This window comes from Molothrus ater, chromosome 24, assembly GCF_012460135.2.
Source record: "Molothrus ater isolate BHLD 08-10-18 breed brown headed cowbird chromosome 24, BPBGC_Mater_1.1, whole genome shotgun sequence".
Lineage (NCBI taxonomy): Eukaryota > Metazoa > Chordata > Aves > Passeriformes > Icteridae > Molothrus > Molothrus ater.
The window spans coordinates 4537236-4565081 of NC_050501.2; the positions used below are offsets into that span (position 1 = coordinate 4537236).

Genomic DNA, 27846 nt, shown 5'->3' on the forward strand with positions numbered 1-27846 from the left:
GCCACCGTGCAGGGCGTTACCCAGGTTATTGTTCCTGCACTTCCAGCCCGTGCTCGCTGTAATTATTATTATTATAATTATTATCAAATTACAGGGTGTGGTGTGAGTGGCTCAGCGGGCAGGCAGCAGCGGGTGGCTCTGGGTCTGCTGAGGGAAGGCTGGGCCTCGGGGGCTGTCCCGGCACCCTGGGGCTGTCCTGCCACCCCGGGGCTGTTCTGTCACTCAGGGACTACCCCGGGGCTATCTCAGTACCCCAGGGCTGTCCCTGCACTCTGTCCCCTCCCTGGCAGGCTCTGTGCCCGTGGACAGGCGTGGGTGACAGTCCCGGAGTGCCCTCGGCTCGCTGGGGTGATCCAGGGGGATGCCCACGGGCGGGTACCCCTTGTCTCGGTGCCAGTCCGGCTCTGCAGGAATTCCCACGGGCGGGTACCCCTTGTCTGGGTGCCAGTCCGGCTCCGCAGGGTGCCTCGGGGGATGCCCACGGGTGGGTACCACTCATCCCGCGCCCGCAGCATCTCCCCGGCCCCACGTGCGGCTGCCCCCGCTCTCCCCCCCGTGGGGTCCCGGGGCGCCGGGAGGCGGCGGCAGAGCCGCACCGGAGCCATTTTGCGCCGCCGCCGCCCGCTCTGGCTCCCGGGGAAAATCCACCGCCGTGTCTTGGCGGCGCCGCGGCGGCCCCGCTCCGCTCCCGCCGCTCCGCGCCCGCCCGCGCTGCACTGCGGGGCCGCCGCCACTCGCATGCTGCCGCCCGCCGCGCTCCCACGCGCGGGGCGCCGGCCCGGGCCGAGCCGGGACCAGCCGAGCCCAATCGAGCCGGGCCGGGAGCAGCCGGGCCGGGGGCGGCCGAGCCGGGCCGTCGGGGAACCGCCCGGGAGCCGCCGGAGGATGTAGGAGGCGGGAGCGGGGTAAGAGCGGCGGGGGCGGCCCCGGTGCCGGGGGTGCCGCGGTGCCCAGCGCAGAGCGGGGGCCGGTGCCCGGGCTCCGCCGTGCCCAGCGGGGAGAGGGGGGAGGAGATGCGGGAAGCGGTCCCGAGGGTCCGCGGTGCTCAGTGCGGAGGGGGCTCTCACCGACGAGGCACCGGAGCCGTGCGGAACCGGCCCCGCGGGAACGGGACGTGTCACCTGCGGACCCATCCGGCCCCGCCGAGCGGGTGTCCTGGGGTGAACCGGGGAGGAAGGAACCGGGGGTGGCCGGGGGCGTCTCAGCGGTACCGTGGCGCTCAGCTCCGCCAGGATTCCCCGGTGGGTGGGGGAGAGGGGGTCCCCATCTCCTGCTGCCCGAGGCACTGGGGAGAGCGGCACAGCCCGCAGCCCCTCCAGCCTCCCCTGGATGGCGACGCCAGCCATCCTGCGTTCTCCCGTTGCGGAGGGCTCGGGGCAGGCCCAGGACCCCTCCCCACCCACCGGGCTCCCCCTCCTCATCCTGCCGGGGCTGCGGCTCGGACCATGCCCGGCCGGGTGCTGAGCTGTGCCCATCACCGTGCATGCAGGCGCCGTGGTCCCAGCCAGCCTGGCAGGCAAGCAGAGCTTCGGGGGCCCCTGTCTGGCTGCTCCCTCTTGCTGCTGCCTTCCTTCCTCCAGACTGTTGGGGTTTCTTGGAGGAGTCGGTCTGGTCCCTCCATCCTGTGCCAAACCTGCAGAGCAAGTTGGTGCTGGGACCGCTGGTGTCTCTCCATCCTGTGACATCCAGCCCTGCATGTCACCTCCCTTGTGGGGTCCAGGGCTGTGCTGCCCACAGCTGATCCCTGCCTGTCTCCTGGCCAGGAAGAGGGGACAGAGCCTGGCTGGTGGGGGTTGGTTATCCCTGTGGGAATCCAGGCAGCCTTGCTCGGTGTAAATGGGAGCAGGATCCAGTCAGCAGTGCAGATTCTCCTTTAGGAAATTGATGTAATTTTTGGTCTTTCTCAGTTTCTCACCCCCATGCTCCACTGTTCCCCCCTGAATGCATCCATGGTTCCCAGCCCTTGAGGACTCTGTGTGTGCAGGGATGGAGCAGGGGAAGGCCACTGGGAGATGGGCATGGCTGCAAGGAGCATGTCAGCCCTTTCAAGCTTTATTACAGCGCCGGCAGGGCTGGGAATGCAAAAATAGCCATCAAAGTGACCGTGGAACATCCGAGCCTGGAGGGGCCCCTTTTGGCTGTGGCGGTGGTGGGAGCACTGACGTGGGGAGATGTTGGTGTGAGCCAGCTTTGGGGCTGCCCTGGGTGTTGTCACCCCACTGAGCCAGGGCACCAGGACCAGCTCCACGTGTCCCTGCTCTGGTGAACAGGGTGACAAAACCGTGGTGTCCCTCTCCAAGCCTGGGCGAGGTGGTGCTGAGCTTGGTGCCCAAATCTCCCTCCTGAGTGCCAAGGCTTGTGCCACGTGGGCTTGGAGGAGCAGCCCCCAGCCCTCTCAATCCTCCTGCTGGGCCTGGCTCCCAGCAGCTTGGGCAAGGCACGGGGTGAGTGGAGGGTGTTGGGAAGCCCAGCCTGGGGGTGTTTGGGGGGCCCTTCCATCAGCAGCTCAGAGGCAGAGCAGTGCCAGCACCTGTGGGATGCAGAGCCTGTGTGGGTGGCTGGTGGCTGTGCTGGTGAGGGTCTCCCCAGCTCTGCCCACCCTCAAGGGCAGGATCAGGCCCCGTGCTGGGGTCTCCTGGCCAGGTGGAGCTGCTGCGGTGGGGGCTGGGGCTCCAGATCCAGGTTTTGCAGACGCTCGCATCTCTCCAGCAAGCTGAGCCGAAACCCTGGATCCCACCCAGCCAGAAATTTGGATCTGGAGCCAAAGGTGACTCTTGGCCCTTATTGCCAACACGGGAGAAGCTAAAATCTGGATCTGAGCAGAAACAGGAGGAGCCTGGATCCAGCGCAGGGGCTGAACGTGTGGCTTGTGCTCCTTCTGGCCATCAAATTGGATTTCCTGAAATAGCCTGTTGAAGACCAGAGCCCAGCAGGGACCGAATGACAGGTCACCAGGGGTGTGGAAGCCCCATCACGATCCTGGCTGCCTGCTTCAAGACGTTGGCAGCCAGCAATAATAGTAATATACGGTGCCATTGCCGGGAGAGCGCAGCGCTGGAGAGCTAAGAATAGCAGGCGAGACGTGCCAGCAGAGGGGGACTCTGGGCCGGGCGGGGGCCGGGGCTGCGGCTGGACGTGCTCTGGGGGACACCCCGGCCATGGGGTGGCAGCTCCTCCCGGCGGGAGGACATCCCTGTGATGCAGGTGGCTGCGGAGGGCAAGGGGAAGGGGATGTGGAGAGTGCTTGGTGCTGCAGAGCCTGGGTAGTGCCCCTTCAGCCTGGCCCCTGGGCTTTGCCATCCCCAAGAACCAGGTGTAAAGCCTGCTCTGATGAAGTGGCCTTCAGATCTCGGCCATCCCAATGGCCCTGTGATGCCTGGTCCCTCTATGAGCAGCAGCACAGGGGGGCCAACTGGAAATCCATGGACAGGGCAGACAGCTCAGCACTCCATACCCACCTCCCCCAAAGCAGGCAGGATTGAGCCCCTTCTGCCCAGTCCTGCTCAGCAGCTCATTCCAGGGCTGCACAGTGTCACTGGCAGGGGACAGAGAGGGCCAGGCCACCACAGGTCCAAAAGCTGAGCTCTCTGTCAGCCGCCACAGCACGTGGCAGTGGAGCAAGTGCCCATCGGGGTAAGGAGAATTAATTTGTACCTTCCCCATTTCTGCAAGACCAGGGGTGCTGCAGCACCCCGTGTCCCCCTCCCACAAGCAGCTGTGCTCCTGCAGTGCCTGTGTCAGTGCCTCTGCAACCTGCCCTCAATCTTAATTAGATTTTCCACGTCGCCCCCCAGCTCACTCCTCCCCAAATGCTGGAGCAGGAAGAAGCCATGACATGGTTTCTAATCAGCTTCTGAATTCAGATTCCTTTTGGCTGTTGTTGGAGGCTCCCCTCAGCCTTTGTTTGGTGCTGCCCGAGCAGGGTCTGGGAGCCCTGGGAGCGAGTGGCTCAGCAGCTGGGACACCCTATGCAAACCTGCTCATGTTTGGTGACAGCAACTTCAGGAACACCCCCAGCACCTGCCAACCCCATCAGAGGGGCATCCTGCGGGCACTGTGGCTCTGCCCAGCACTGGGCACCACTGCTGTGTTTTCCTGGGGTTCATTCTGCATCACTCCTGGGTGGGAGCTGGGCATGGTGCCCTGTGGCTTGTCCTGGTGTGGCTCCACTGCAGCCAGTGCCGTGCCAGGTTTGGCTCTGCCTCCAGCACCCAGACCTTGTCAGCAGCGAGTTGTGGCTCTGAGCAAAGCCAGGGGATGCAAACAGTTCCCAGAGCTGCCATGCCCCAATTAATAGCCTGTGAATCACGGTGCTGTTGGAAGAGCAGATGTTTGTGGCGGGGTTGCCAGAGCTCAGTGCTTCACCAGGAGTCTGCTTGGCCTTAAATTGGCAGCTCTGGGCAGCGGGTGGTGACGGGGCCTTGCTGCCTGCCTGGCCCTCTCCTGCAGGAGGATCAGGAGATGTTTGGGCTGGGAATCAGCTGAAGTTTTTGGTGGGCAGAGGGAAGGGGGAGAACAGCCTGTGTGTGGGCATGAGGGGTGCTGTGTTGGAGTGAGAGGACCACAAGAGCTGAAGGTATCGAGTCCCATTGTGACAGGACCTGCTGATTTCCCAGTCTTGGGGAACCTCTCCTCTTCCCAAAGGGATGCAGGTGCTGTGGTGGCACAGAGAGTGCTGGGGCACTTGTTTGGTAATGGTGAATGGTTGGTACTGGGGAAACACTGTATGCCTTGGAAGTGGCTGTCCCTGCTGTGGTTGGTGTCCCCAGACGTGGGGCTGGGGTGAGACCCCATTGATGAGCCCCAGCTTGGTGCCATCTGTGCAGCTGAGCTGAGGGGTGGCCTCAGTTTCATGTTTTGTTCATGACACCCATCTGCATCAGGGCCCTCTCTGGGTGGGGGCACACTGGGGACAGCCCCATGGTGGGGGAAGCACATGGTTCCCCTGCAGCAGGTGTGTGTGGGGAGCGAGGGCAGCACTCGGGGGCCTGTGGGGTGCACAGCCATGTGTGGGGTGGGGCACGTGGGATGCTGTGAGTGGGAGCAGCCAGGTGCACACGGCCATGTGCAGTGATACAGAGCTGCTGAGTGTCCATCTGTGTGTGCAGGGCCCTGTGTCCGTCCATCCATCCATCCATCCATCCATCCATCCATCCATCCATCCATCCATCCATCCATCCATCCATCCATCCATCCAGCAGTGTGTAGGTCTGTGTGTCCATCTGTGTGTGCAGGGTCCTGTCCATCCATCAGTGTGTGGGGCCATGTGTCTGTCTGGCCATGCAGGGCCGGGTGCCCATCCATCCATCAGCCTGCGGGGCTGTGTGTCCATCTGGCTGCGCCGGGTGTCTGTCCATCCGCCGGCCTGCGGGGCTGTGTGTCGGTCTGTCCATGCAGGGCTGTGTGTCCATCTGTGCAGGGCTGTGTGTCGGTCTGTCCGTGCGGGGCCGTGTGTCGGTCTGTCCATGCAGGGCTGTGTGTCGGTCTGTCCGTGCGGGGCTGTGTGTCAGTCTGTCCATGCAGGGCTGTGTGTCGGTCCGTGCGGGGCTGTATGTCGGTGTGTCCATGCGGGGCCGTGTGTCTGTCCGTCCGTGCGGGGCTGTGTGTCAGTCTGGACGTGCGGGGGCCGTGTGTGCGGGGCTGTGTGTCTGTCTGTCCATGCGGGGCTGTGTGTCGGTCCGTGCAGGGCTGTGTGTCGGTCCGTGCGGGGCTGTGTGTCGGTGTGTCCATGCGGGGCCGTGTGTCTGTCTGTCCGTGCGGGGCTGTGTGTCGGTCTGTCCGTGCGGGGCTGTGTGTCGGTCCGGCCGTGCGGGGCCGTGCGTGGGCGTGCGGCGCTGCTGGCGTGGGCAGCCCCTTCCCGGGGGTGCTGTCGGTGCGCGGGGGTGGCCGAGCGCGCCGGGGAGCGCGCGTGGGTGTGTCCCCAGCGCGCGGGGGCGACGGCTCCGCCACCGCCTCTCTCCGGCTGCGAGGTGCCGGTGCCGGTGTCGGCACCCGGAGCGTGGCCGCCGCCGCCGCCGCCGCCGCCGCTGCCGTGGGTGGCCGTGACCCCGGGGACGCCTCCGGCCTCGCTGCGCGGCCTGGCCGCGGCATGGGCGGCCCGCGGGGAATTTGCAGGATCACAGGGAATCCATCCTCCGGCTCCTGCCCAGCCCAGGCCGGCAACTTCATGGCTTAGCAGCGGCGGAGGGTGAGTGGGGCGCTGGGTGGGAGGGGAGAGGGCCTGGCTGCGTGCAGGGGGCTCCGTGCCTGGCAGAGCCCCAGTCCTGGGAGAGCCCTGCTTTGTGCCCAGCGGTGCCAGTTCAGCGAGATCCCCCGGCCCGGGCAGCCCACAGCGCTAACCCTTTCGTGGCCAAATCCTCCTCCCTGGCAGCCACGTTCTCTCCTCGGTGTGCAGCCTGTGGCTCCCGGCCAGCCCTCGCTCAGACGAGCCTCGGCACAGCCTTGAAGCTCGCCCGACCGGGATGGGGAGATCCCAGCCCCGAGGTCTCTGCTCCTGTTCCCTGCAGAGCTGGGCTGGGGGCTGTGTGTGCTGTAGGGGCTGTGTGTGCTGCAGGGGGTGTGTGCTGGGGCTGGGGGCTGGGAGCTGTGAGAACTGGGGGAGGGGATGTGCTGAGTGGGGGCTGTGGGGAGCAGGGCAGGGCTGCCCCTCTGTGTATGCGAGGGGCAGGGTCGCCTCTGTGTGTGTCTGTGTGTCTGTGTGTCTGTGTGTCGGTCCGGGGATGGAGCTGGGGAGCCCCAGCTCTGCCTGCCAGACGGCCCCGCTGCCGGGGAGCGGCACAGCCGGTGCTGACATCTGTGCTTCGAGCCCTGCCTGTCTTCAGTCGGCTCCTTGGCACAGTCACAGTGGCAGTTGGGTCCCTCTGTGCCTCTCTGTGGATTCCCCCATCACCCTGGCTCTCCGTGACACAAACCTGTATCTCTGCTGTGTTTCCTTGGAGGGGAAACTGAGGCAGGAGGGAGGGAAGCAGCAGAGCCCTCTCCCGATCCCTGTCATCCTGAGGCTTGATCCCACGCCTCACCCTGGCTTGTTTTTTCCTGCCAAGTGATGCCAAGAGCCAGAGGGGAGCGAGGGCGTCCTGGGACACAGCTCTGGGCTGTGTCTGCCCGGGGCCCTGGAACCACCCAGTTCCTCCTGCCGCTGTCTGGCACAGCCCTGGCCTGGGGCTGCCACAGGGGCTGCTGGCGGGGACACCAGTGGCACGTGTGGTTGGGTACTGTGGTGACACTGGTGGCAGTGGTGGCCATGGTGGCTGTGGCAGTGCTGCTCACGGTGGGAGTTTATTGTGGTGGGACTTTCTAGTGGAGGCCATGGTGGCAGTGGTGGCATGGCGATGGCAGTGGTGGCCATAGTGGCAGTGGTGGCTGTGCTGGTGGCGGTGGTGGCCATAGTGACAGTGGTGGCCATGGTGGCAGTGGTGGCCATGGTGGCAGTGGTGGCCATGGTGATGGCAGTGGTGGCACGGCGATGGCAGTGGTGGCCATAGTGGCAGTGGTGGCCGTGGTGACAGTGGTGGCCATAGTGACAGTGGTGGCCATGCTGGTGGCGCTGGTGGCGCTGGCCATGGTGGCCATAGTGACAGCGGTGGCCGTGCTGGTGGCGCTGGCCATGGTGGCCGTGCTGGAGCCGGGCGCTGTCCGCGGTGCTGATCCCCCGAGTCCGACCCGCAGCACGAACAGGCGGCGGGTCCCGACCCTCTTTGCCCCCGGGGGTGCCCCTGAGGTCCCCCCCTTCCCTGGGCACGTCCCGCCCTGCCCCTGCCCTTTGATGTGCGGCAGCTCCAGACAGGGCTGGCGGGGCGGGAACCGCGCGGAGCTCTGTGCCCTCACCCCGGCTGTGCTGTGCCCGGCACCCACACCCTGCCCGCCGGGCTGGGCATGGGCACAGCCTCCCCTCCACGGGCGCTCTGATCGTCCCGCCGGGCAGGTCGGACAGGGACGGGCTGGAGAGCGGGACAGGGCAGGGCAGGGCGTGTGGGGACATGGGCCACCAAGGCTCCAGCACTCCCTGCTGGCTTTGGGACAGCCAGGGAGGGGCTGCCGGCCCTGCCCGGTGCTCCCGGGCACGCACGGGTTGGCTGATGTGCCTGAAGCAGCGCTGCTGGTTGGTGACACTGGGCTCACCTCGGCCCCCCAGAACCGTGTCCCCAACCGCAGTGCCGGTGTCACTGCTCCCAGAACAAAATGTCAACCCATGCAAATGAGACTGCGGGAGAGGCTGATTGAAGGGCCCTGCCCCGCCCCGGAGTTGCAATCAAATATGCAAATGGCTCCCGAGGAGGCTAGTGAAGGCTATTAATAGCGGGGATGAGGCTGGGAGAAAGGGTGGTGTTCCTGAGGGAACGAGCTGGTTCTGCTTGTCCCTCTGCCCAGCGTGTCCCTCTGCAATGCCTGGGCAGGTGACAGGTACTCCCTGCAGGGAGCCCAGGGGTTGCTTTGGCCACCAAACCCTTTGAAGGGCAAGTGCTGCCCGTGTGCCCACTGCCCAGCGTCCACAGGGAAACCCAGAGGGACAATCACAGCTGCTGAAACCCCTGGGCTGAGATTTCAGCCCTGGGGAGTCCAGCCAGGGGGGATGAGGTGCCCAGAGGGACCTGGGCTCTGCTGGGGGGGTTCCTGTGGCTCAGCCTGGGCAGGGAGCTCAGCCTGGGGCAGCTGTCACCATGCTGGGGGAGGAAGGGGCTCCCTCCCACCCTTCACCCTGTGCTTCCACACCCCCCTCCCTCTCCTGGTTTCCCTTGTTGCCATTGAGGCAGGTGATGTCCCTCTCCTGCCAGCTCCAGTAAGAGCACAAGGCACTGGTGGGAGCCACACTGTCCCCAGTGTCCCCAGCCAGCCCAGGGGTCTCGGTGTGCTTGACCTCTGCTGCAGCCCCTCCACCCCATCTCTTGGGTTTTGGGCTCCAGGAACCATTTGACCTTTTTATAGAAAATTGCGGAAGTCAGGCTGGAGTCAACAGTAACTAATTATTTAAAATCTGAAACTGGAATAATTAGCCCAATTAACAGTCTCAGGTGACGTCTGATTCCATCTGATAACGGCCCGAGGAAGAGGGAGAGTAATTAACCTGTCAGCCTGACATTTGTAGGTCAGCACTGGCTCCTCATGATGTCGGGGTGGGCACAGGGGTATTTTGGGGGGGTCCCATCTGTCTTGCTGCAGGGGATCTGCACCTTTGGGGGTCCCAATGGAGGGAGGAGGCTGTGGATGAGCCCAAGTGGTACCTGGGGGAGATGGGCTGGGGGGGACGGGGTGCTGGGCATGGGCAGGGGCTGAGTGTCCCCCAGAAATGCCAGAGCCGCTGGAGAGGCAGCACCTGTGGGCCTTTAAGGTTGCTGTGGAAACGGGGCTCTCGTTACCAGGAGGAGCCTCCTGCTTTCCAGGCAGGGCCCCCATCCCTGCAGGAGGGGATCCCCACCCCGGGCACCTGGGACTGCACAAAGCCCCGGGGCTGTGGAAGGGACACGGCCAGGGCATGGCTGTGCCCGTGCAGGAGGGTGGCCTTGGGTGGCACGGACCCCTCAGTCCAGCTTGCCCTTGGCATGGCCGGTGGTGCCAGGTAGGTCTGGGCACACACCTGGACACGGCTGGACCCTCATGGGCACATATGGACACACGTCCATCCTGACCTGCCCGTGCAGCCCAGCCCCTTGGGGACCCTGTCCTCACACCTCAGCTGGCACATGGACCCAGCCTGGCGCTGGGGCTGTGCTGGCTGCCCCCTGGCAGGGCACAGGGAACAGAGTGTGCCGAGGCACAGCCCCCGGCCACAGCCCGGTGCCGCGCTCAGCTCCTGGAGTTTTAATGAGGTAAATTGTATAAAAAGCTCCGTTTGCCCTAAATGCCCATCCCTGCGTGAAGCTGCTGCAGCACAGCCCGGGCACATCCCTGGAGCTGGGCAGGGGGCTACGGGGCTGGGCACACGCTCCCGGGCTGGGCACGTGGCAGCAGCAGGGGAGGAGGAGGACGAAGGCGGTTTAGCACATTTGCAATCATTTCCCTCCTCCCCCCCAAGTTTACAGCTTAGCTCAGCGGCTTATCAGCCTCCAATCTCATTAAATCAGGCAAATTGTAGCATCTGATATTTTATGGAGATTAAGGTGTGCGCCCAGACTCTATAATTATCGGCAAAGATGTATTTACAATACCTTGTTGCTAGTAAACAAAAAATAACTTCGGATCAAAGCTCTCTTCCAGGGGAATAAATCTGCCCATCGACTCCTCGCTGTGGAGCACGGCAGGGAGACACCCGGGGTGGGTGGGCATCGCCGGGGGGACACGGAGGGGGGCGTTCCGGGGATGTCCCCGGTCCCACGTGGCCGCTGTGAGTCCCCTGTGCTGGAGCCATCCCCAGGGTCTCCCTTGCTGGCATCTCCCTGGTTGCACCCACCCCTCCGGCCGCGGCTCCAGCGGGGATTTCCACCGCAGGGACCTCCCCGCTGAGACAAGCCTGGGATTTATCGGCACATGTGCGTTGCCCCTGGATTCCTCACGGCGGTGGCAGCGCTGCGGATTACCGATGTGGTGACGCTGGTTTATTGCTGCTTGAAGTGGATTTATCCGTGCGGCAGGGCCCGGGCTGGCTGCTGGTGTAAATCACCACGGCACGGGGCCGGCGGGAGCCTCGGGGCTGTGGCTGCATCCTCGGCATTCCAGCCTCCCTGGGGGTTTCGTGGCTGGGCTCCCCACGGGACCATCCACTCCACAGCACAGATCAGCTGCCCCTTCTCCATCTCACTCTTGTGCCCACTGAAACGAGAATAAAATGGTGATAATGCTGCAGACGTCCTCTGGAAAGGGCTCTGAGGCAGATGAAAAGCCCTACTTAAGAGTGAGGCCATTATTATTAATAACTTGGAGCCGGGCTGTAAATTCAGCCGACACAGCTATTATGGGAAATGAACCTGCTCCTCCCGTGCTGGCTGCCAGGTGTGGGATGGGGATGGAGAGCAGGGCTGGATGGCCCCATGGCTGCTGCTGGGCCGTGTCCACAGCTGGGGCAGCATGGCCAGAGGGGGCAAAAACACTTGACTCCATCTCTGGGATGATTTCTTGGCTTTTTCCTGGAAGGCTGGAGGTGTGAGGGAGGGATACTGGGGTAGGAAAGGACGTGACTGAGCTTTGCAACGAGGCTGAGACCTGGCCCAGGCTCAGGTCAGGGGTGATGCAGGGTGTGAGGAGCATGGGCAGAGCCAGGTGCTGGGACAGGCCAGGGTGGCACCGCTGAGGCTGGGCAGGACCCTCCATGGCCATCCTGGGCTGACTCTGCCCATCTGAGGAGCATCCAGGGCAGCATCACGCCTTGGCAAAGGTTGCATTAAAACAAAAATAACTCGGTGCCATTCAGTGCCCAGCGCCTGCAGCCAGGTCAGAAAACCACAAAGCTGTTGTGGCTCCCGTTCCATCGGGATGACTTCACCTCTGGCACTGCCACCCCTGAGCAGGGCAGGTGGGGGCCCAGGGTGGCAGAGCTGGGCATGGAGGGGGCGTGGAGCACCATGAGGTGCCACAGGGGTGTCACGGGGGTGCAGAGCACGGCCATGGGCTCGTGGTGCTGCCTGTACCCAGCTCAGGAGCTTCTGCGGGGGAACGAGCTTTGATATAAATATCTTTTTGCTCAGCACACGACCTACTTTCCAGACAATGCCATTAGCCTCCCGACTCCCTCATTCATCTTCTGCCGTCCTCCCCCAGCCCTCCCTGCGCTGGCACCCGCGCCAGCACCGCACACAGGCCATGGAGGGGTGAGCCAGGACGGGCACCCGGCTCGGTGGCACCCTGGGGACCCTGTGCTGGCCTTGGGGACATCCAGCAGCCCCATTCTCACAGCTGTTGCTGCCTGTCCTCTGCTCCTGCTGTGGCTCGGTAGAGGGTCCCTTGGGGGTTTCTCCACCCCATCCCACAGGATACTCAGGTGTGTCTCCTCCCTCTGCCTCCAGCCCCATTCCCTGCCAAGTCCATGGCCTGGGTGGCAAATGGCCCCATCCAGGGACATCCTCAGCCAGGCCCAGCTTCGTTGGGTACATCCTGGTCAGGGCAGAGCGGAGCACAGCAAAGCAGCCACGCATGGGGCCAGGGGGAGGGTGTGGGGTCAGGACCCCTCCTGAGCACCCCCAGAGCTGGTGCTGGGCTCACACACACGTGGCTCATCTGAGGATGATCCTGCAGGAGCTCCACGTGCTGGCAGAGGCTGTGCTGTGCCGTTGGCAGTGGTGAGTGGCTGGTGGGATTGGGGGCAGGTGGGGCAGGGGGTGCCCAGTCCCACTGCCACGACAATGCCCAGCCCCTCTGGCTCGTGGGGATGGCTCTGACACCAGTTTTCCCCCAAAAGCTGGAAACATCTCTCCAGGCCCACCACCTGCACACCTCCGTGCACCCCTGGGATGAGCCCCCGCTCCTCCCCTGCAGCTAAAATTAAATATTCAATTTGTATTGCTGGTAAATCCTGCAAATCTCTTTTATCTCTAAGCTGTTGTAGCAGGAATATCGGTGGTGTAATCTCCATGGGGGCTCATCCCACTGCCCTTCACAGTTCCCTGGCTTGGACCACGCTCTCTTTTCCCTGCATTTTGCTCTGGGATGCTTCTGGATGGTGGAGCAGGTCTCCAGTGCCAACAGCAGAGCTCCCCATGGCACCCATGGCACCCATTCTGTGGGTGCTGCTGGCTTTGGGGACAAGGGTGTGCATGGTCTCCAAATTGTGATGGAGGTGCTCTTGGCCCAGGTGATCCAGGTGGTCCCACCAGAGCATCCCCCACGCCTGCTGTGTCCTCACTCAGCAGCCATGCCCCCCTCCCCGTGCTCTGTCCCCGCGCTAAGAGCGTTGTGCAGAATTATGTATTTAAATATTTAGGTTTTCATCAGCTTTGCAAATTAAGCCCATCCATTAAAGCGGCAATTTGGGTCCTCTGCTGGCAAGCTGGGCTGTGCCAAGCCTCGGGCTGGCTGTGCTCATCCCAGCCCTGGCCCCAGGGGATGCAGCCTGGGAATGGGACGTGATGGCCCCGAGCATCCCTGCTGGCACAGGGACCAGGGCTCTGCTTCCTCCCCGTTCCTGGAAACTCCAGCCCCTGTGGGCCCTTGGGAGGGGTGTGGTGCCTTGAAGGGAACCGGTTGGGCTTGGTGTTATTTGGGATTGGTGTTATTTGGGGTGGAGCTGAGAGTGCCTTGTCCCGGATGAGCAGCAACGCTGGCGACAGGTGAGAGCCCTGGCTCAGCCAAGCAGAGCAGGGATGGCAGTGCCAGCCTGCTGGGGGCTCAGTGGGAGTGAAGCTGGGCAGGGAAGGGGCAGCCTGCCCCGGGGCTTGGAGGAAATGGGCAGGAGGTGGTCGGAGTTGTCACTGCTGCCATGCTCAGTGCTAAGGCTGCGCTGCCCCCAGCTCACCAAAGAGGCTTTGGAGTGATCCCTGGCTTAAGCCATTACACAGCATGGCTGGGGAGTAAGTGGCTCTTTAAGCCTTGGGGCCTAGCTGGTGCCTCCATGTGGGTGGGAGGGAAAATGGGGGTGATGGGGAAATGGGGTTCATCCAACACCAGGAGGGAAAATGGGGGTGATGGGGAAATGGGGTTCATCCAACACCAGGAGGGAAAATGGGGGTGATGGGGAAATGGGGTTCATCCAACACCGCTGCCAGCTGGGGTCCCTGGCACAGCCACAGGGCCTGAGGGAGCTGCCATGGCCCCCAGTGCCCCTGGCACAGGTAGATTTAACTCCTCAGCAGGGCTGAGGGGGCTGGAGCTGCCTGTGCCATGGCGCTGCTGGATTCTCACCCCTGCCAGCCCTTCCTCTGCTGCCATGGCCCATTCCCTGTTCCACTTCTTTCCTTCTCAACCAGCTTCCCATTCCCTGTGCCACCTCTTTCCTTCTCAACCAGCTTCCCATTCCCTGTTCCACCTCTTTCCTTCTCAACCAGCTTCCCATTCCCTGTTCCACCTCTTTCCTTCTCAACCAGCTTCCTGGCACCTTGCTGCCATGCCCCCAGGCCCAGATGTTCCCCATCCTAAAGGGCTTTTGAAGATGTGGCTCTTCCACCAAGATCTGGTTTGGGCTTTGCAGGGATGGAATGCCAGGCTCCTTTCTTTGCCTTGGCAGCTCCAGGATGCTCCAGCTCCTTTGCACACCCAGCACAGCAGCTCTTACCCCCAGAGAATCAGGTCTGGGGCCAGGGTGGGTGGTCCTGGGCCGTGTGTGCAGTGCAGGGAGGGGGTTCCTGTCCCCCCGAGGTGGCAGCAGGCAGAGTCAGTGGTGTTGTGGTGGGAAGTCCCCGCGCTGGCGGCCGTGCAGGGATCCCTGGCAGCTGGGCGCCTCGTGGCCGTATTTCCTCGCTCTGCTCCAGGAGTAATTGCTCAGATGGGGACGTGGGGCAACTCCCATCCCTCTCCCGGCATGGTAATGAGTGAAGAAGACTCAAAGACAAATGGCTCATTAAGAAGCAGTGCTGCATTGCAGGATTTTTCATCCCACCAACCGCTGCATCAGCAGAGGCAGCACCTCTCGCGCTCGCTCTCCCAGCCCTGGAGAAGGAGCTGTCAGGCAGCTGGGGCTGGTGCCAAAATTAATCATGTGCTTAATAACGTACCCAGCCCGTCAAACGGCCTGTCCTCAGCCTCCAGGCTCTGGAGCAGGGTGGCTGTGCTGGACTGGAGCCCTGGGGCATCGTGGATCTGGGGTTGGTGCCTGGGAAGTGCCCATTCTGGGTGAGAAGGGATGTGTCAGGGCAGAGCTGAGCCAGGGGAGATGCCCCCAGCCTCAGGGTGCCAGAGCCCCCCAGTTATGTCAGGGTGTCAGGGTCTTCCAGATTTTTTGGGGTGCTAGAGCCCTGCAGCCCTGTCGAGGTCCCAGCCAGCTGTGCTGGCTTCTGTGGCCTTCCCAGTGGCCTCAGTAAACACTTCCTGCTCCACTCATATTTGCAAATCCTCAGCTTGTGTTCATCTTTCATGACTTGTAACAAATCTTGCCTCATCCCATTTTTCCAGCGGTGCCCGGTTGGATCCTGCCCCTCACAGCCCTCTGCAGGCAGTGCCTGCCTGCAGCTGCTCTGCTTTCTTTTATTAACAGTAATTGGTTTTGATTTCCTGATTGCAGCCAGTGTATTTTCTGTGATCTTTGCATCCTGCTCACACTGTTTTCCTCTTTCCCTTCTCCTCTTTCTCTCTTTAGTTTTTCCCCTTCCCCCTTTCCTTTTCATCTTTTTTCCCCTATTCCCTTTCCCTTTCTTCATCTTTTCCCTTTCCCCTTTCTCTTCTAAATTTGGTGATCTCTTACTAAGCCCCTCTTTTTTCCTCCAGACTGAGTAAATTTTACTAATTCAGCCTCATAAAATAACAGAGCAATTAGTAATAAAATAAAATGTTTGCTTTCCACAATCCTTCTCACTACAACGAGCTGGGAAAGAGTAAATAGATTAAAAGCACGGTGGAAAGGACCTGGCGGTATTCCATATTTATTTTCTTCCGAAGACCGTAGATCAAATTTGTTCAGCCCCTAAGTGGGAAAACCACTTTATTTTATTTTTTTTCCCCGGCTCCAGCTCGCTCACGCTGCGTGTTTGTTCTCTCCCGCTTTCATCCCAAGCCATAAAGGTCCCCAGCAGGACCCAAGCTGGCAGAACCTCGCATTAATTTGCAGAACGGGCCGAGCTCGCACTTCTCCCGGGCTGGAAGGTGGAAAAAAAAGTCCCTTTGGTGACGCTGGGAAGGCGGGGTGGCGGGAGGAGGCTTTGTGGAGCGAGCGGCCGGAGCCGGAGCAAATGAAAGTCGATGGCGAGGAGGCCGCTGGGCCGGCTCTGGCACCCGCTGGCAGGAGATTGCATAACAGGATGGGACTGGGGATGGTTTTGGGGCTAAACTGGGTGAAACACGTGGCCGTGGCCGTGCGGAGCTGTCCCCGTTGCTGCGCTGGTGTGGGGCGGCCTCAGGGGAGGATGGAAGGCTGGGCTGATAAAAAACACACAGGGAGGTGGCTCAGGCTGGTTTTGGGGGGGAACACCCTCGCTCTGGCTTCATCCCCATCCTGTTCCTCCCCCAGAGCTGCTGCCCCAGGGATTCCCAGCGTGGAGGAGCTGCTGCTGGTGAGACCATGAGGACAGCATCCCCCTGAGCGCCGGGCGGTGAGTGCCACCAGCAACCTTCACCAGACCCCAGCAGGGGCTGCCCACGGTGGGGCTGCTGGGGAAGGGCAGGGGGCCAGGACCCCCCGAGTGCAGGGCCACCAACCCCAGCTCTTGGGGTTGGACCTGGAAGTGTTGGAAAGCCCAGTCTTGCCCTGTGTCAGGGTGGTTTGCCAGACCCAGACATTGTGGTGGGGTTTTGGTGTCCTCTCACATCCCCGCTGGTGTTCCTGGAGCTGGAGGAAGGATGGGAGGATCCTGGGTGCTGTGGGGTCCCAGGGAAGCTCAGGCTCCTGGGGGGTCTGCCCTGAATCCCTGCAGCCCTGGGGCTCAGCACGGTGCTGCCTCCAAGGCAGGGATCTCATGGGGCAGCTGCTGGGAAGCGGAGCTGCCTCTGCCAAGTGCTCCCATGGGAAATTAAGCAGGAGGCGGAATTTCAGGATGGCCTGGAGCACCAGGGACTGCGAGCCCCTCTCCTCCCTGAGCTGACCCTCACAATGGGGAGAGACATCAGAGGGAGGTGGTGATGGGGAGCCACTGGTGGGAGTTTCTCCAGGCTGGAAGCAATAAAGGCGAGGAGTGAGTTATTTGTAATGGTAATTATGCTCTTCCAGTTTATCCTAGCACATAATTGTGTGGGCGGTAGGTTCCCACTGGTGGTAATTACCCTGGTGTTAAATGGCACAAAATTCAGCTGGGCTGGGTGTTTCCCCCTTGACTTAAATCTGTGCTTTGGTGGCACAAATCCCTCCATCCCAAGGGCTGCTCAGTGCGTTGGCCTTTGGAGGGACACAGCTCCAGCTCTCGGCCATGTGCCCATGAGGAAGCTCTGGCCAGCCTGCCCAGTGCCACTGCCAGCCTGCCGCCCTGCCCTCCTGGCACAGGAGGGGACAGGAGTGGTCTCTCTCATCATGACATGAGGCCGTTCCTGCTGGCGCATGGGATGGGTACCCTGTGCTGTGCCGCCCATTCTGAGCCCCACAGGGTCTCTCCCGACCCTTTCTCCATCCCGAGGTTGCCCTCAGGGAGCCCGGCTGGTCCCTGGGCAGGCCATGGACGCCTGTGTCGCCTTGGTGAGCTGGGACACGCATCCTCCAGCACGGCGTGTCCCCACCCGCTGCCGGCGCTCCGCAGGTGCGGGGGAGCGGCGGCGCTGCCTCGCCTCGCCCGCGGTTCCGGCTTTGTTGAATTCCTGCACCTGCCGAGCACAAAAGCCCGGCGGGCTCGTGCTGACAGGCTCCGCAGATATTTTGACTCCTTCTTGCCGCCGCGGCAGCAATATTTGGATCAGCTGCGAGCTTCCCTCCCCGAGCAGGAGATGATAGCTCAGCCTGCGGAGGCAGGGCTGGGCTGGGAGCCTGTTTGTCTGTCTGTCCTTCCATGCTGCTGCTCGATCCCAGGCCAGGGAGTCAGCTCCATCCCACGCTGCTGCTCCTGCTCCTCGCAGCAGCTGTCTGGGGAGGGGAGAGGATCCATCTGTACCAGCTGCACCTTCCGCTCAGCAATTAGGGAGCCTTGTTAGAGCAGGAGCGGGATCTGAGGATGGGGAGCAGTGCAGGATGGAGCCATCCAGCCTCAAAAGAGCTGGGAAGGAAGGTGGTGGTGGCGGCTTAGGGCAGATGTGTTCCCAGGGCCCTGTCTGCTGCTCAGGGCCAAAACGCCACTGCTGCCCACTCCCACACCCCTTGGGGACCCTCAGCTGCTCTCTCCTCCCACAACCCCTTCCCACCAGCCCTGGCCCTCCCAGTGTCCCTCGTTTCCAGTCTCCATGGTCAAATCCCCACGTGCCACAGGGAGCATCCCACGGTCACCTTTCCCTGCAGCCAGTATGGGAGACGTGCTGCCTGCAGCACCCTGCCTGAATCTGACAACAAGAGCGTTAACGACGCCTGTTAATTAGCCGAGATACTCTGGAGAATAAGTAATTTCCTCATTTACAGTCCAACCAAAGACAGAGCCTTTGAGGGGCTGCAAGGCACACAAACCTCCATGCGTGCAGGCGGCTCAGCCTTGGCTGGCACAAGCTTAGCCTGGCTCAACGCCGTCCATCCTCCTGCTTCGCCCTGGGGCTGCCCAAACACAGCACAGCCACCTCTGCTCCTGGCTCCCCATCCCGAGGGCTTGCAGGGAGGAGAGCCCTGGATTGTGGGTCTCCATGTGGGGCTGGATGGAGACATCAGAGCTGGGCCCCCCCGCGCCCCGCGGAAGCTCATTAGCGGCGCTGTGAATCTCAACGGCTGAAAAACTCAGCCAGAGCCGCTTTCTAATGGAGAAACACTTCATAATATTTGGTGTTGCAGAAGAAAACAAGGATCTGCTGATGGCAGCATGTCCTCCCTTGCCGTCTGCAGGCCCTGCTGCCTGCATCGCTGCTGGCAGCACCTTCTCCTTCCCACTGCCCCCTCCGAGCACCTGAGCTGGGGGTAACCCCAGGTGCCTGGCCCAGGCACTGTGCTCCTGTCACCACATGGAAAGCCAGAATTCTGGCACGTCACAGGGCTGAATCTTGCCCTGGAAGCTTCCCAGCCTTCTCAGCTGGTTCTTGTGAGGTAGCCCCAATGTTCTGCTGGTTGTGGGGGTGTAGAGGGGATCTTGACACTGTTCTTGTCCCTGTCCCCACAGATGAGCCCGCAGGGGCATCCCGGCAAGATGCCGAGGCTATGGGGTGGGTGCTGAAATGATGAAGGGCTACCATGGGGAGCGTAGCCAGACACAGCCCTCCTCCGGCCACCGCTGCCGCTGCATCCCTGACAACTGCGAGCATCCCGCCGACTGCATCCCCGAGGGCCGGCCTGCCCTACCTGCCCAGCCCCAGCGAGCCGTGTTCCCTGGAGCATCCCTACTGCCCTGGCGCGGGCAGCGAGTGCCCGGGCGGGCCCCTGAGCGAGCCGCCCTCCACCAGCGCCAGCAGCACCTTCCCGAGGATGCATCACGCGCAGCAGCAGCAGCAGCAGCAGCAGCAGCCCTACGACTCCTGCGACGAATGCATGGCGACCGCCCACCCCGCCAGCAAGATCAACCGCCTGCCCCCCACGCTGCTGGACCAGTTCGAGAAGCAGCTGCCGCTGCACCACGACGGCTTCCACACGCTGCAGTACCCCCGGGCCGGCGGCGCCGAGCCCCGCAGCGAGAGCCCCAGCCGCATCCGCCACCTCGTCCACTCCGTCCAGAAGCTCTTCGCCAAGTCCCACTCCCTGGAGGCGCCGGCCAAGCGGGACTACAACGGCGCCAAGATGGACGGCCGCGGGGACGGCTACCACCACCACCACCACCATCACCACCACCACCACCACCACCAGTCCCGCCACGGCAAGCGCAGCAAGAGCAAGGACCGTAAGGTGGACTCCCGGCACCGGTCCAAGATGTTGGGCTGGTGGAGCTCCGACGACAACCTGGACAGCGACAGCAGCTACATGGTGTCCGGCCGGCACGCCGCCGACCAGGGCACCCAGTACTGCGTGGACGCTCCCGAAAGTGCCTTCAGAGACTTGACCTTGAAGAGTCTAAAGGGCGGCGGGGAAGGAAAATGCCTGGCCTGTGCCGGCATGTCCATGTCTCTGGACGGCCAGACGCTCAAGAGGAGTGCCTGGCACACCATGACCGTCAGCCAGGCCCGTGAAGCCTATCCCAGCGCCGGCGGCACCGAGAAGACCTTGATGCTTCAGGAAGCAAAGGCCAAAGACCGAGCGTACCAGTACCTGCAGGTGAGGGGCTGGGCAGGGTGAGAGAAGTGGGGCTGACTGTACTGTGGGACGAGCCAGGGCTGGGACCCTCCATGCAGCAGCCTGGGGTGCTGTGGGGATGCTCCAGCTCTGCTCCATGTTCCCAGCACCTGTGCCCCATTCCCATGGCCCCTATGTCCCCTCGAAGTCCATCTGCTGCCTCCTGCCCTGTGCTGCATTTAGGGTCAGACAGCTCTGTCAGCTCAGGGCCACCAGCAGTCCTGTGTCTGCTCCCTTGTCACTGCTTTTATCCTGCCTGTGTGTCTGGCTGGGTGCCACTGCCTGCCTCATCACCGGGCTCCCTTCTAGGTCACCCCCCTTCCAATTAAAAACTAATTAACTCTTCTCTCCCTTTCCTGGGGGAAGGAGACAGGGAGCAGCAATACTGTTCTGGCTGGGAGTGGGGGTGGCCAGGGCCTGTCTCCATTGGCAGCAGGGGCATTGGGGCAGGGTGCCGGCCCCATCACCCTGGCTGGGGGCCCCAGGGGACACCATTCCCCTGCCACTGCCCTATAAGGACCCCGTGGTGCTGGCGTCAGCAGCACGTGGTGGCACTGGTGCCCGATACGTCAGGCGGGTGCTGCGCTGGCATGGGTGGGATTTGGCCCAGACGCTCCTGCCAGAGGGGCTGTGAGGTGGGAGCTGCTGCGCCGCCCTGCGTTGTGGGAATGGGGAGCTGTGCCTGTTAGGAGGGATCTGCTCTCCTGGATTTTGGGGCTTTCCAAAAGGGTCAGAGAGCCCAGGGTCTGTGCCTGCATCTCTGGGGTGCATGGGGAGGGCAGGGGAGCTGGGCACACGTGCTGGATTTGGGCTGGATTTGGCTGGCAGGTGCATCCCACCTGGCTCTGCATCCCACCTGTGGGACCCCCAGCCACCACATCCTCCCACGCTTGCCTCCTGCTCCAGGTGCCGCAGGACGAGTGGAGCGGGTACCCGGCGGGCAAGGACGGGGAGATCCCGTGCCGGCGGATGCGCAGCGGCAGCTACATCAAGGCCATGGGCGACGAGGACAGCGCCGACTCGGACATCAGCTCCAAAGTGCTGCCCAGGGCGGCCACGCGGCGAGACAGCTACCGCCGCTCCTCCAGCGCCGACCAGGCCAGGACCAAGTAAGGGCTGCTGTCTCCCAGCCCCGTCCCAGCTCTGCAGGCGGCAGTGGGGCCATGGGCCAGGGCTCCCTGGGAGGACAAGTGGCATGTCCCTGCTCACGGCATTGTCCCCACTCACAGCACCCTCCCTGCTCACAGCATTGTCCCCGCTCACAGCCGCACTCCCCAGCGCAGCAGCACCCAGCCCCGTCCCTGCTCTGTGTCAGGGCACTGGGGGGGACATGGCTATGCTGGGCTTTTGGGAGGGACGTGCTGCTGCAGCCACGTGCAGACCGTGGGGAGAAGAGGCATGTTCAAAGGGGGATGAGCGAGACGTGCTCCAGTCCCTGTAGGTGACAGTTTTGGGGGCAGTGAGGAGTGGGGACAGCAGCAGTGGCCAGCGGGAGGATCACTGTGGCTGCGTTTCCCAATGCTCTGCTGGAATGTGTTGCTTTTGGTGCCATCCCTTCTATTCCCACTGTCTCTCATTAGGTTTGCAAGTAGGCACTATTCTGATTCATATATCTGTAACTGTCCCAGCTGCTGCACGCCACCGCGAATGCTCCCGCGGGGACAGAGCTACGGCCGTTCCTTCACCACCGGCCAGGTACGTCCTGTGGCTCGGGTTCCACGGGGCAGGCTGGGGCAGGGATGTCGCTCTGAGCATCCCCTGCCCTGGCTCAGCCTCACCCACCGCTCTCCCCAGATCAACGACGAGCTCAACCACCAGTTTGAGGCCGTCTGCGAGTCGGTGTTCGGCGAGGTGGAGTCGCAGGCCGTGGAGGCGCTGGACCTGCCCGGTTGCTTCCGCATGCGGAGCCACAGCTACCTGCGGGCCATCCAGGCAGGCTGCTCCCAGGACGACGACTGTCTCTCACTCTTCTCCATGTCGGCCCCTCCTGGGCCGCCCATCACCAGCAGCATCCTGAAGCCCAGCACTTGTGAGTCCTGGGGGGTGGCGAGGGCTTGGCCGCGTGAGGGAACCCCACATCTCCTTGCCTGCTCACCTGGGCACCTGCCAAGGGCTGCTGCTGCCCTCCTCCTGGCCCTTGATCCCTGTAGTGCCCAGGACAGGGTGTCAGTGTCCTGCTCGTCACTCAGTCCCAGGCAGGGGGGTGCTCTGTGTCCCCAGAACCCATTTGCCATCCCCTCCTTCTGTCCCTATCTCTGCCCCTTGCTGCAGCAATGTGGCCAGTGTGGGTCTGGGGTGTTTTCCAATCCCAAAACCTGGTCAAACAGCCCCTCTGAACTCCGGCCCACATCTAACCCAGCTAATGGGCAAACCCTGTGGGGCCATGATCCCCGTGCTGTGGGAGGAGACGGGCAGCATTCCCCGGGGCCCCTGTTCGTGGCGGGAAATGAGCAAGTGTCTGTGTTTTCACGTGCCTTTTCATCCTGCGCCTCTCCCACAACAGCCTTCAGTTACAGAAAAGCTCCACCTCCCATCCCTCCAGGAACCAAAGCCAAACCTCTCATCTCCGTCACGGCGCAGAGCAGCACCGAGTCCACCCACGAGAGTTACCTGCCCAGCGAGGTCGCCCGCAGCCCCGCCTGGTCCAAAGATGCCGCGGCCCGCTGCAACTCGGCCGAGAGCCTGGAGAGCTCCAAGGTGACGGCCGTGGCCCTCGACCTGCCCCCAGTCCAGCCCCGTGCTGCTCCCAAGCCCTCCACCCTCATCATCAAGGCCATCCCAGGCCGGGAGGAGCTGCGGAGCTTGGCTCGGCAGAGGAAGTGGCGTCCCTCCATCGGTGTGCAGGTGGGCTCTGCTCCTCCCTGCGGGCTGCCCGAGTGCTGTGGGCCGTGCTGAGCCACCACGCTGCGCTTTGGGGCTGCCCTCCAAGCTCTCTCTCTGCCCCTTGGCAGGTTGAGGCCGTCTCTGACTCGGATACGGAGAGCCGGAGCCAGAGGGAGTTCCACTCCATTGGGGTGCAGGTGGAGGAGGACAAAAGGTACCACGTGGCTGCACTGATGCATTGGGTTCCCAGGGGCTTCCTACACACCACTGCTACCCCACAGCTTCTTCTCCCTCTCCCCTCTGGCTGAAACCCCAGAGCTCAGCAGCATCCCCATCCCAGGCCAGCTGCCCCCACCTGGAGCAGGATTTGGCCTTTCCTTTGTCCTCTCTGCTGCCCAGGGGAAGGGGCTGCCCTATTCCTGTTTCCTCTGCTGGGCTCAGCCCTTAGCTTTGAGCCCATCTGCCAGGTGCAGATGAACCTTTGGGCGTTTCTGTAGCTAACCATGACATTTTGGCTGGGATGGGAATGCCAGGTGTGCCAGAACCTGCATGGCCTGCAGGAGGGGAGCTCTGGCATTGTGCCCATGCAGCCTGGTGCTCCTCTCCATCCCTGGTCCAGCACTGGTAGCCATGGAAACAGGCTGAGAGCAGAGGAGATGAGGGACTGGCAGATTGCAGCTGCTCAGGGTTGTGCCTGTGGCCTTGAATGCTCTGGGATCCACCCCGGCATCCCCAGCCCCATCCCACCTATGGGTGTCCCTCACCCTGCCCCTGTCACTGTCATACCTGACAGGGGTGATTTATTAAAAAAATATGGATATTGATCTAGTACCGATATCCAACTGTGATGGGCAAGAACTCTCTAACAGTTTAGAGTTAGAAAGTGTGTGCTTATTGTGGGATAGCTCCCAAATACACACTGCAATTTACAGGTGATTACAGAGTCCTTTTAGCTCTACAAGTATTGAATACCCAAAATACAAATGCATATTCATAACTTTGGTATATCCCATTCCCCGCTTCATATGTTAATTAGTTCAAACGCTATTAAGCATGTGCAGTTTGTTCCTTGAAATGGGTCAGGTTGTCCTTTTCATGGGGAGGGGTCCCAAAATGAGGAAGTAAATGAAGTCTTCCTCCTTCTGACCTTTCTACCTTTTCAAGGCAAATATGACAAATGAACCCTCGGTAGAACTCCCATTCCCGTCTTCAATTGGTTTCAGAACAGAGGAGGCCACACGTTGTCTTATGTTCCTAAAAGCATTTATCAATTTCTATATTCTTCATTATAAACACAGCTAACCAAACATTGTGCTGACAAGCAATCAGTTATCAGTTAACTACCAACTCTTAACTTCATCAAGCCTAACCATTTATTTAAATTAACTCCAATAAAGCTTATCTCTAACTAAAATCTTAACTCCTCTAAAATCTCTAAATTCCTTAAAGTTTATGTCTCAGAGGGATGGGACAGTGAGGGACTGTCCCATCAGGCAGTGAGGGTCCCCACGCTCTCCTTGTCTCCGCAGGCGAGCGCGCTTCAAGCGCTCCAACAGCGTCACAGCGGGCGTGCAGGCGGACCTGGAGCTCGAGGGCTTCACCGGGCTGGCCGTGGCCACCGAGGACAAAGCCCTGCAGTTCGGGCGGCCCTTCCAGCGGCACTCCTCGGAGCCCGAGTCGGGCCGGCAGTACGCCGTGTACAAGACGGTGCACACGCAGGGGCAGTGGGCGTACCGCGAGGATTACCAGCTGCAGTACGACACGGTGGAGGTGCCCCGGAGGGATGCCTGGATCGAGCGGGGCTCCCGCAGCCTCCCCGACTCCGGCCGCGCCTCCCCGTGCCACCGCGACGGGGAGTGGTTCATCAAACTGCTGCAGGCAGAGGTGGAGAAGATGGAGGGATGGTGCCAGCAGATGGAGAGGGAGGCGGAGGACTATGACCTGCCCGAGGAGAGTGAGTCGGGTGGGCTGTCACAGCGAAGGGAGGGGCTGGGGATCCTGCAGAGCTGGGGGGGCACAGTCATGGTCCTGCAGTGCTCCCACCTTGGAACATCTTCCCTGCCAAGGCTGATCCTGCAGAGCTGGAGGGGTGCAGTCATTGTCCTGCAGTGCTCCCACCTTGGAGCATCTTCCCTGCCAAGGTTGAAGGGGTTGGGTGAGGGCAAGAAACACCGGGAAACCCTCTGGTTCTGGAGGGATGTGAAGGAGAGAAGTGACACGATGTGTTGGAGGGCTCTGAGCTGCTTGTGACTGTCTGCTCTCCCCCCAGTCCTGGAGAAGATCCGGAGCGCTGTGGGCAGTGCCCAGCTCCTCATGTCGCAGAAGGTGCAGCAGTTCTACCGCCTCTGCCAGCAGAACATGGTGAGTGTGGGCAGGGCAGCGTGCCAGGGGCCAGCTGTGCTGGGGAGGGGGTGTCTCATACTTTCAGCCAGTGACTATGGACCACCATGGAGGAGAGCTGGACACAGAGCCAGCACAAGGGGCTGGCATGGCCCCATGGCCAGCAGAGCCAACATCCCACTGATGGATCAGGATGGCACTCTGTCCCTCTGTCCCCACAGGATCCCAACGCATTCCCTGTGCCCACCTTCCAAGACCTGGCTGGCTTCTGGGACCTCCTGCAGCTCTCCATTGAGGATGTCAGCATGAAGTTTGGGGAGCTCCAGCAGCTCAAGGCCAATGGGTGGAAGATCATGGAGCCCAAGGTGAGGGCAGGGCTCTGCCACTGGCACTTGTACCTGTCACCTCTTCCTCCCTCCTCATCCCCAAGCACAACTGCACCCAAACCACTGCTGGGCTCTCACTGGTGGCTGCTTTTAGCAAACCCTCGAAAAACAGAGCTGGGAAAAAGCGAGGGTAGAGAAGGGCTGTTCTCCCACTGATGTATCCCAGCGAAGGGCCAGGCAAGGGTCCTGGCACAGGATGGATAAAGGGATGTGCAGCCCTGCCTGGCAACCTGTGGAGGGTCTGTGGAGCCTCTCAGCATGGCTTGAGCCCGCTGGGATGCCCATTGCTGGGAGGTCCCAGCCTGAAGCCCCTGTTGTCTGTGCAGGAGGAGAAGAAGGTGCCTCCCCCGATACCAAAGAAGCCGCCGCGCTCCAAGGTGCACCCGGTGAAGGAGCGCTCCCTGGACTCGGTGGACCGGCAGCGGCAGGAGGCCCGCAAGAGGCTCCTGGCAGCCAAGCGAGCCGCCTCCTTCCGCCAGAGCTCGGCCACTGAGAGCGCGGACAGCATCGAGATCTACATCCCCGAGGCGCAGACCCGGCTGTGACCGCAGCCTCCGCTTTTCTACCCGGACTGGACGGCGCGGCCGTAGCTCACTGTGATGGGGGGCCGCGGGGACACCCTGGGGCAGCTCTTGGCCCCACTCACAGCTTCTCTCTTTTCTATCTTAGCCCTTTCGTGGATCCGACGGCGGGTGAACGCAAAGCCCGGTTCTGCCCCGTCCCCTTGCCCCCCACTGCCCGCATGCCCCTGCCAGCCTCTCCTGGGGTCCGGGGCTCTCCCTCCCTCCCTCCCTCTGCCCTCCCTGGGGCTGTGTCCCAGCTTTCTGTCCCCTTCCCACTCCCCAGCCCTTCTGCACAGCCGCCCCTGCATCCCAACCCAAAGAGAGGTGACCTCCAGCCCCCGGCCCCGCCGGGCTGGAGGGGAGGGGGCTGCAGGCAGGCCCCCCCGCCTCTCTGTACTCAGTGCAATCCCCTGGTGTGTGGCGGGGAAGGGCCCCCAGCCCCTGCCCGGCCACAGCCCCCCAGCCCTGCCCTGCCGGCACGAGGCTTTGGGACGTGCTGGGGACAAAGGGGTCCCCTCGCTGCTCCCCCCGCCCGCGGCTCAGGTGCCGTGGGGACCCAGGGCTCCCTCCCCTATATACATATATAAATATAACCCAAGGAATAAACCAGAAACTACACGTGACCAGCGCTGTGTCCTGCCTGGTGGGACGGGCCAGAGCAGCAGAGGCCCCCCGGTCACGGCGAGCCGCCCCGCTTCCCTCGCACGGAGCATCGCCACGCGCTTCTCCCCTTCCCGCTCAGCCCTCCGTCCCCTCAGCCCATCCCTCATCTGTCCGTCCTTCCCTCCTGCCAGCCTGGAGGCCAGGAGCACCTCTGCAACGTGGCACTAGCCAGGGACAGGCAATAGCCCCCCCTCCCGTGCCTTGCTGCAGGTGGGAGATGCTCCCCCGGTGAGCCCACCTGCAGTGACAAGGACCACACTGGGCTTGGCACCAGTGGGTGGGACCGGGGTGTGGGCATGGCCAGCAGCTGTCCCTTGAGTGTGGAGCTAGAGACACCCTCAGGGGGACACCCCTTCCTCCTGAGCTCCCGGAGCCCTGTGGGGTGGGACACCCCGGGATAGGGCTGTCACCTACCTGATGCCTCTCAGGGCCAAGGGACACCCTGGGATGTGGCTGTTCCCAGCTCCCCCATCACTGTGCACAGAGCCAGGAACAGGGTGGAGAGCTCCCTCCAGGGCAGAGCAGCGTGGTGGGGCAGGAGGCTGCATCTGCCTCATCCCTGTCCTTAACCCCGTCCTCCAAACATCCTGTCCCCCCCCTCAGTGTCCCTTTTTGGTCCTTTTTTGGTGGCAGAGGGGGGAAGACCCCACCCCTGTCCCTCACTCTGCCGCGCCAGCAGCCCCACGCAGCATCACCAGCCACCCCCCAGGGCAGGGCCAGTGGGTGCCAGGTAGCTCCCGAAATCTGGGGCCAAACCTCCCGAACTCTGGGGCCAAACCTCGCCCAGGCCCTCAGGCAGGGCGGTGGGGTCAGAGGCAGCTGGGGGACGCCTCGCTGGGGTCCCTCGCTCCTGGGGGTCCGTCGGTGCTAAACACCTCTGTGACGGCAGCACCCACTCAGCCACCCAAAGCCCTTCCCCACCCCACTCCCCCTGCACCCCCAATTTAGGGATGTGCCTGGGAAGGGCCCCCGGCCCCCGCCCCGGCCAGCGCCGTGCAGTGACCGTGACACGTGGCTCCCTTTTTATTGTAACGAACCGCCGCAATTAATAAAGATGACTTTGGTTACTCCGGGCCAGCGGCCGCTTCCCTGCGGGGACACGGCCGGCACCGGGCTCGCCTTTCAGCTGTCTCCCCATCCTTTTGTGTCCGTGGGGTGGGAAAGGCATGGGTGTGGTGCGGGAAATTGGTGACCATGCGGTGGGAGAGGCGTTTTTGCAGGTCTCCTCGTGGATCTCCCCATG

General features: G+C 62.4%; 1 protein-coding gene across 1 annotated transcript; it reads left to right on the forward strand.

The window, feature by feature from the left end:
* Positions 1-627: 627 nt before the first annotated feature.
* Positions 628-27728, forward strand: DLGAP3 (DLG associated protein 3). The gene is made up of 12 exons (XM_036396959.2): positions 628-905; positions 16025-16106; positions 18729-19810; positions 20735-20937; positions 21457-21523; positions 21623-21857; positions 22332-22672; positions 22780-22865; positions 24181-24605; positions 24921-25012; positions 25213-25356; positions 25704-27728. The coding sequence occupies exons 3-12, from the start codon at positions 18800-18802 to the stop codon at positions 25920-25922; spliced, it is 2823 nt and encodes a 940-aa protein (XP_036252852.1). The 5' UTR covers positions 628-905; positions 16025-16106; positions 18729-18799; the 3' UTR covers positions 25923-27728.
* The last annotated feature ends 118 nt before the right edge of the window (positions 27729-27846 follow it).

Coding starts and splice junctions, on each gene's coding strand:
- DLGAP3 (XM_036396959.2), top strand. CDS start 18,800: ATGGGGAGCGTAGCCAGACACAGCCCTCCTCCGGCCACCGCTGCCGCT. Junction 22,866..24,180: donor CAGGTGGAGGAGGACAAAAG/GTACCACGTGGC, acceptor TTGTCTCCGCAG/GCGAGCGCGCTTCAAGCGCT. Junction 25,013..25,212: donor GCCTCTGCCAGCAGAACATG/GTGAGTGTGGGC, acceptor CTGTCCCCACAG/GATCCCAACGCATTCCCTGT.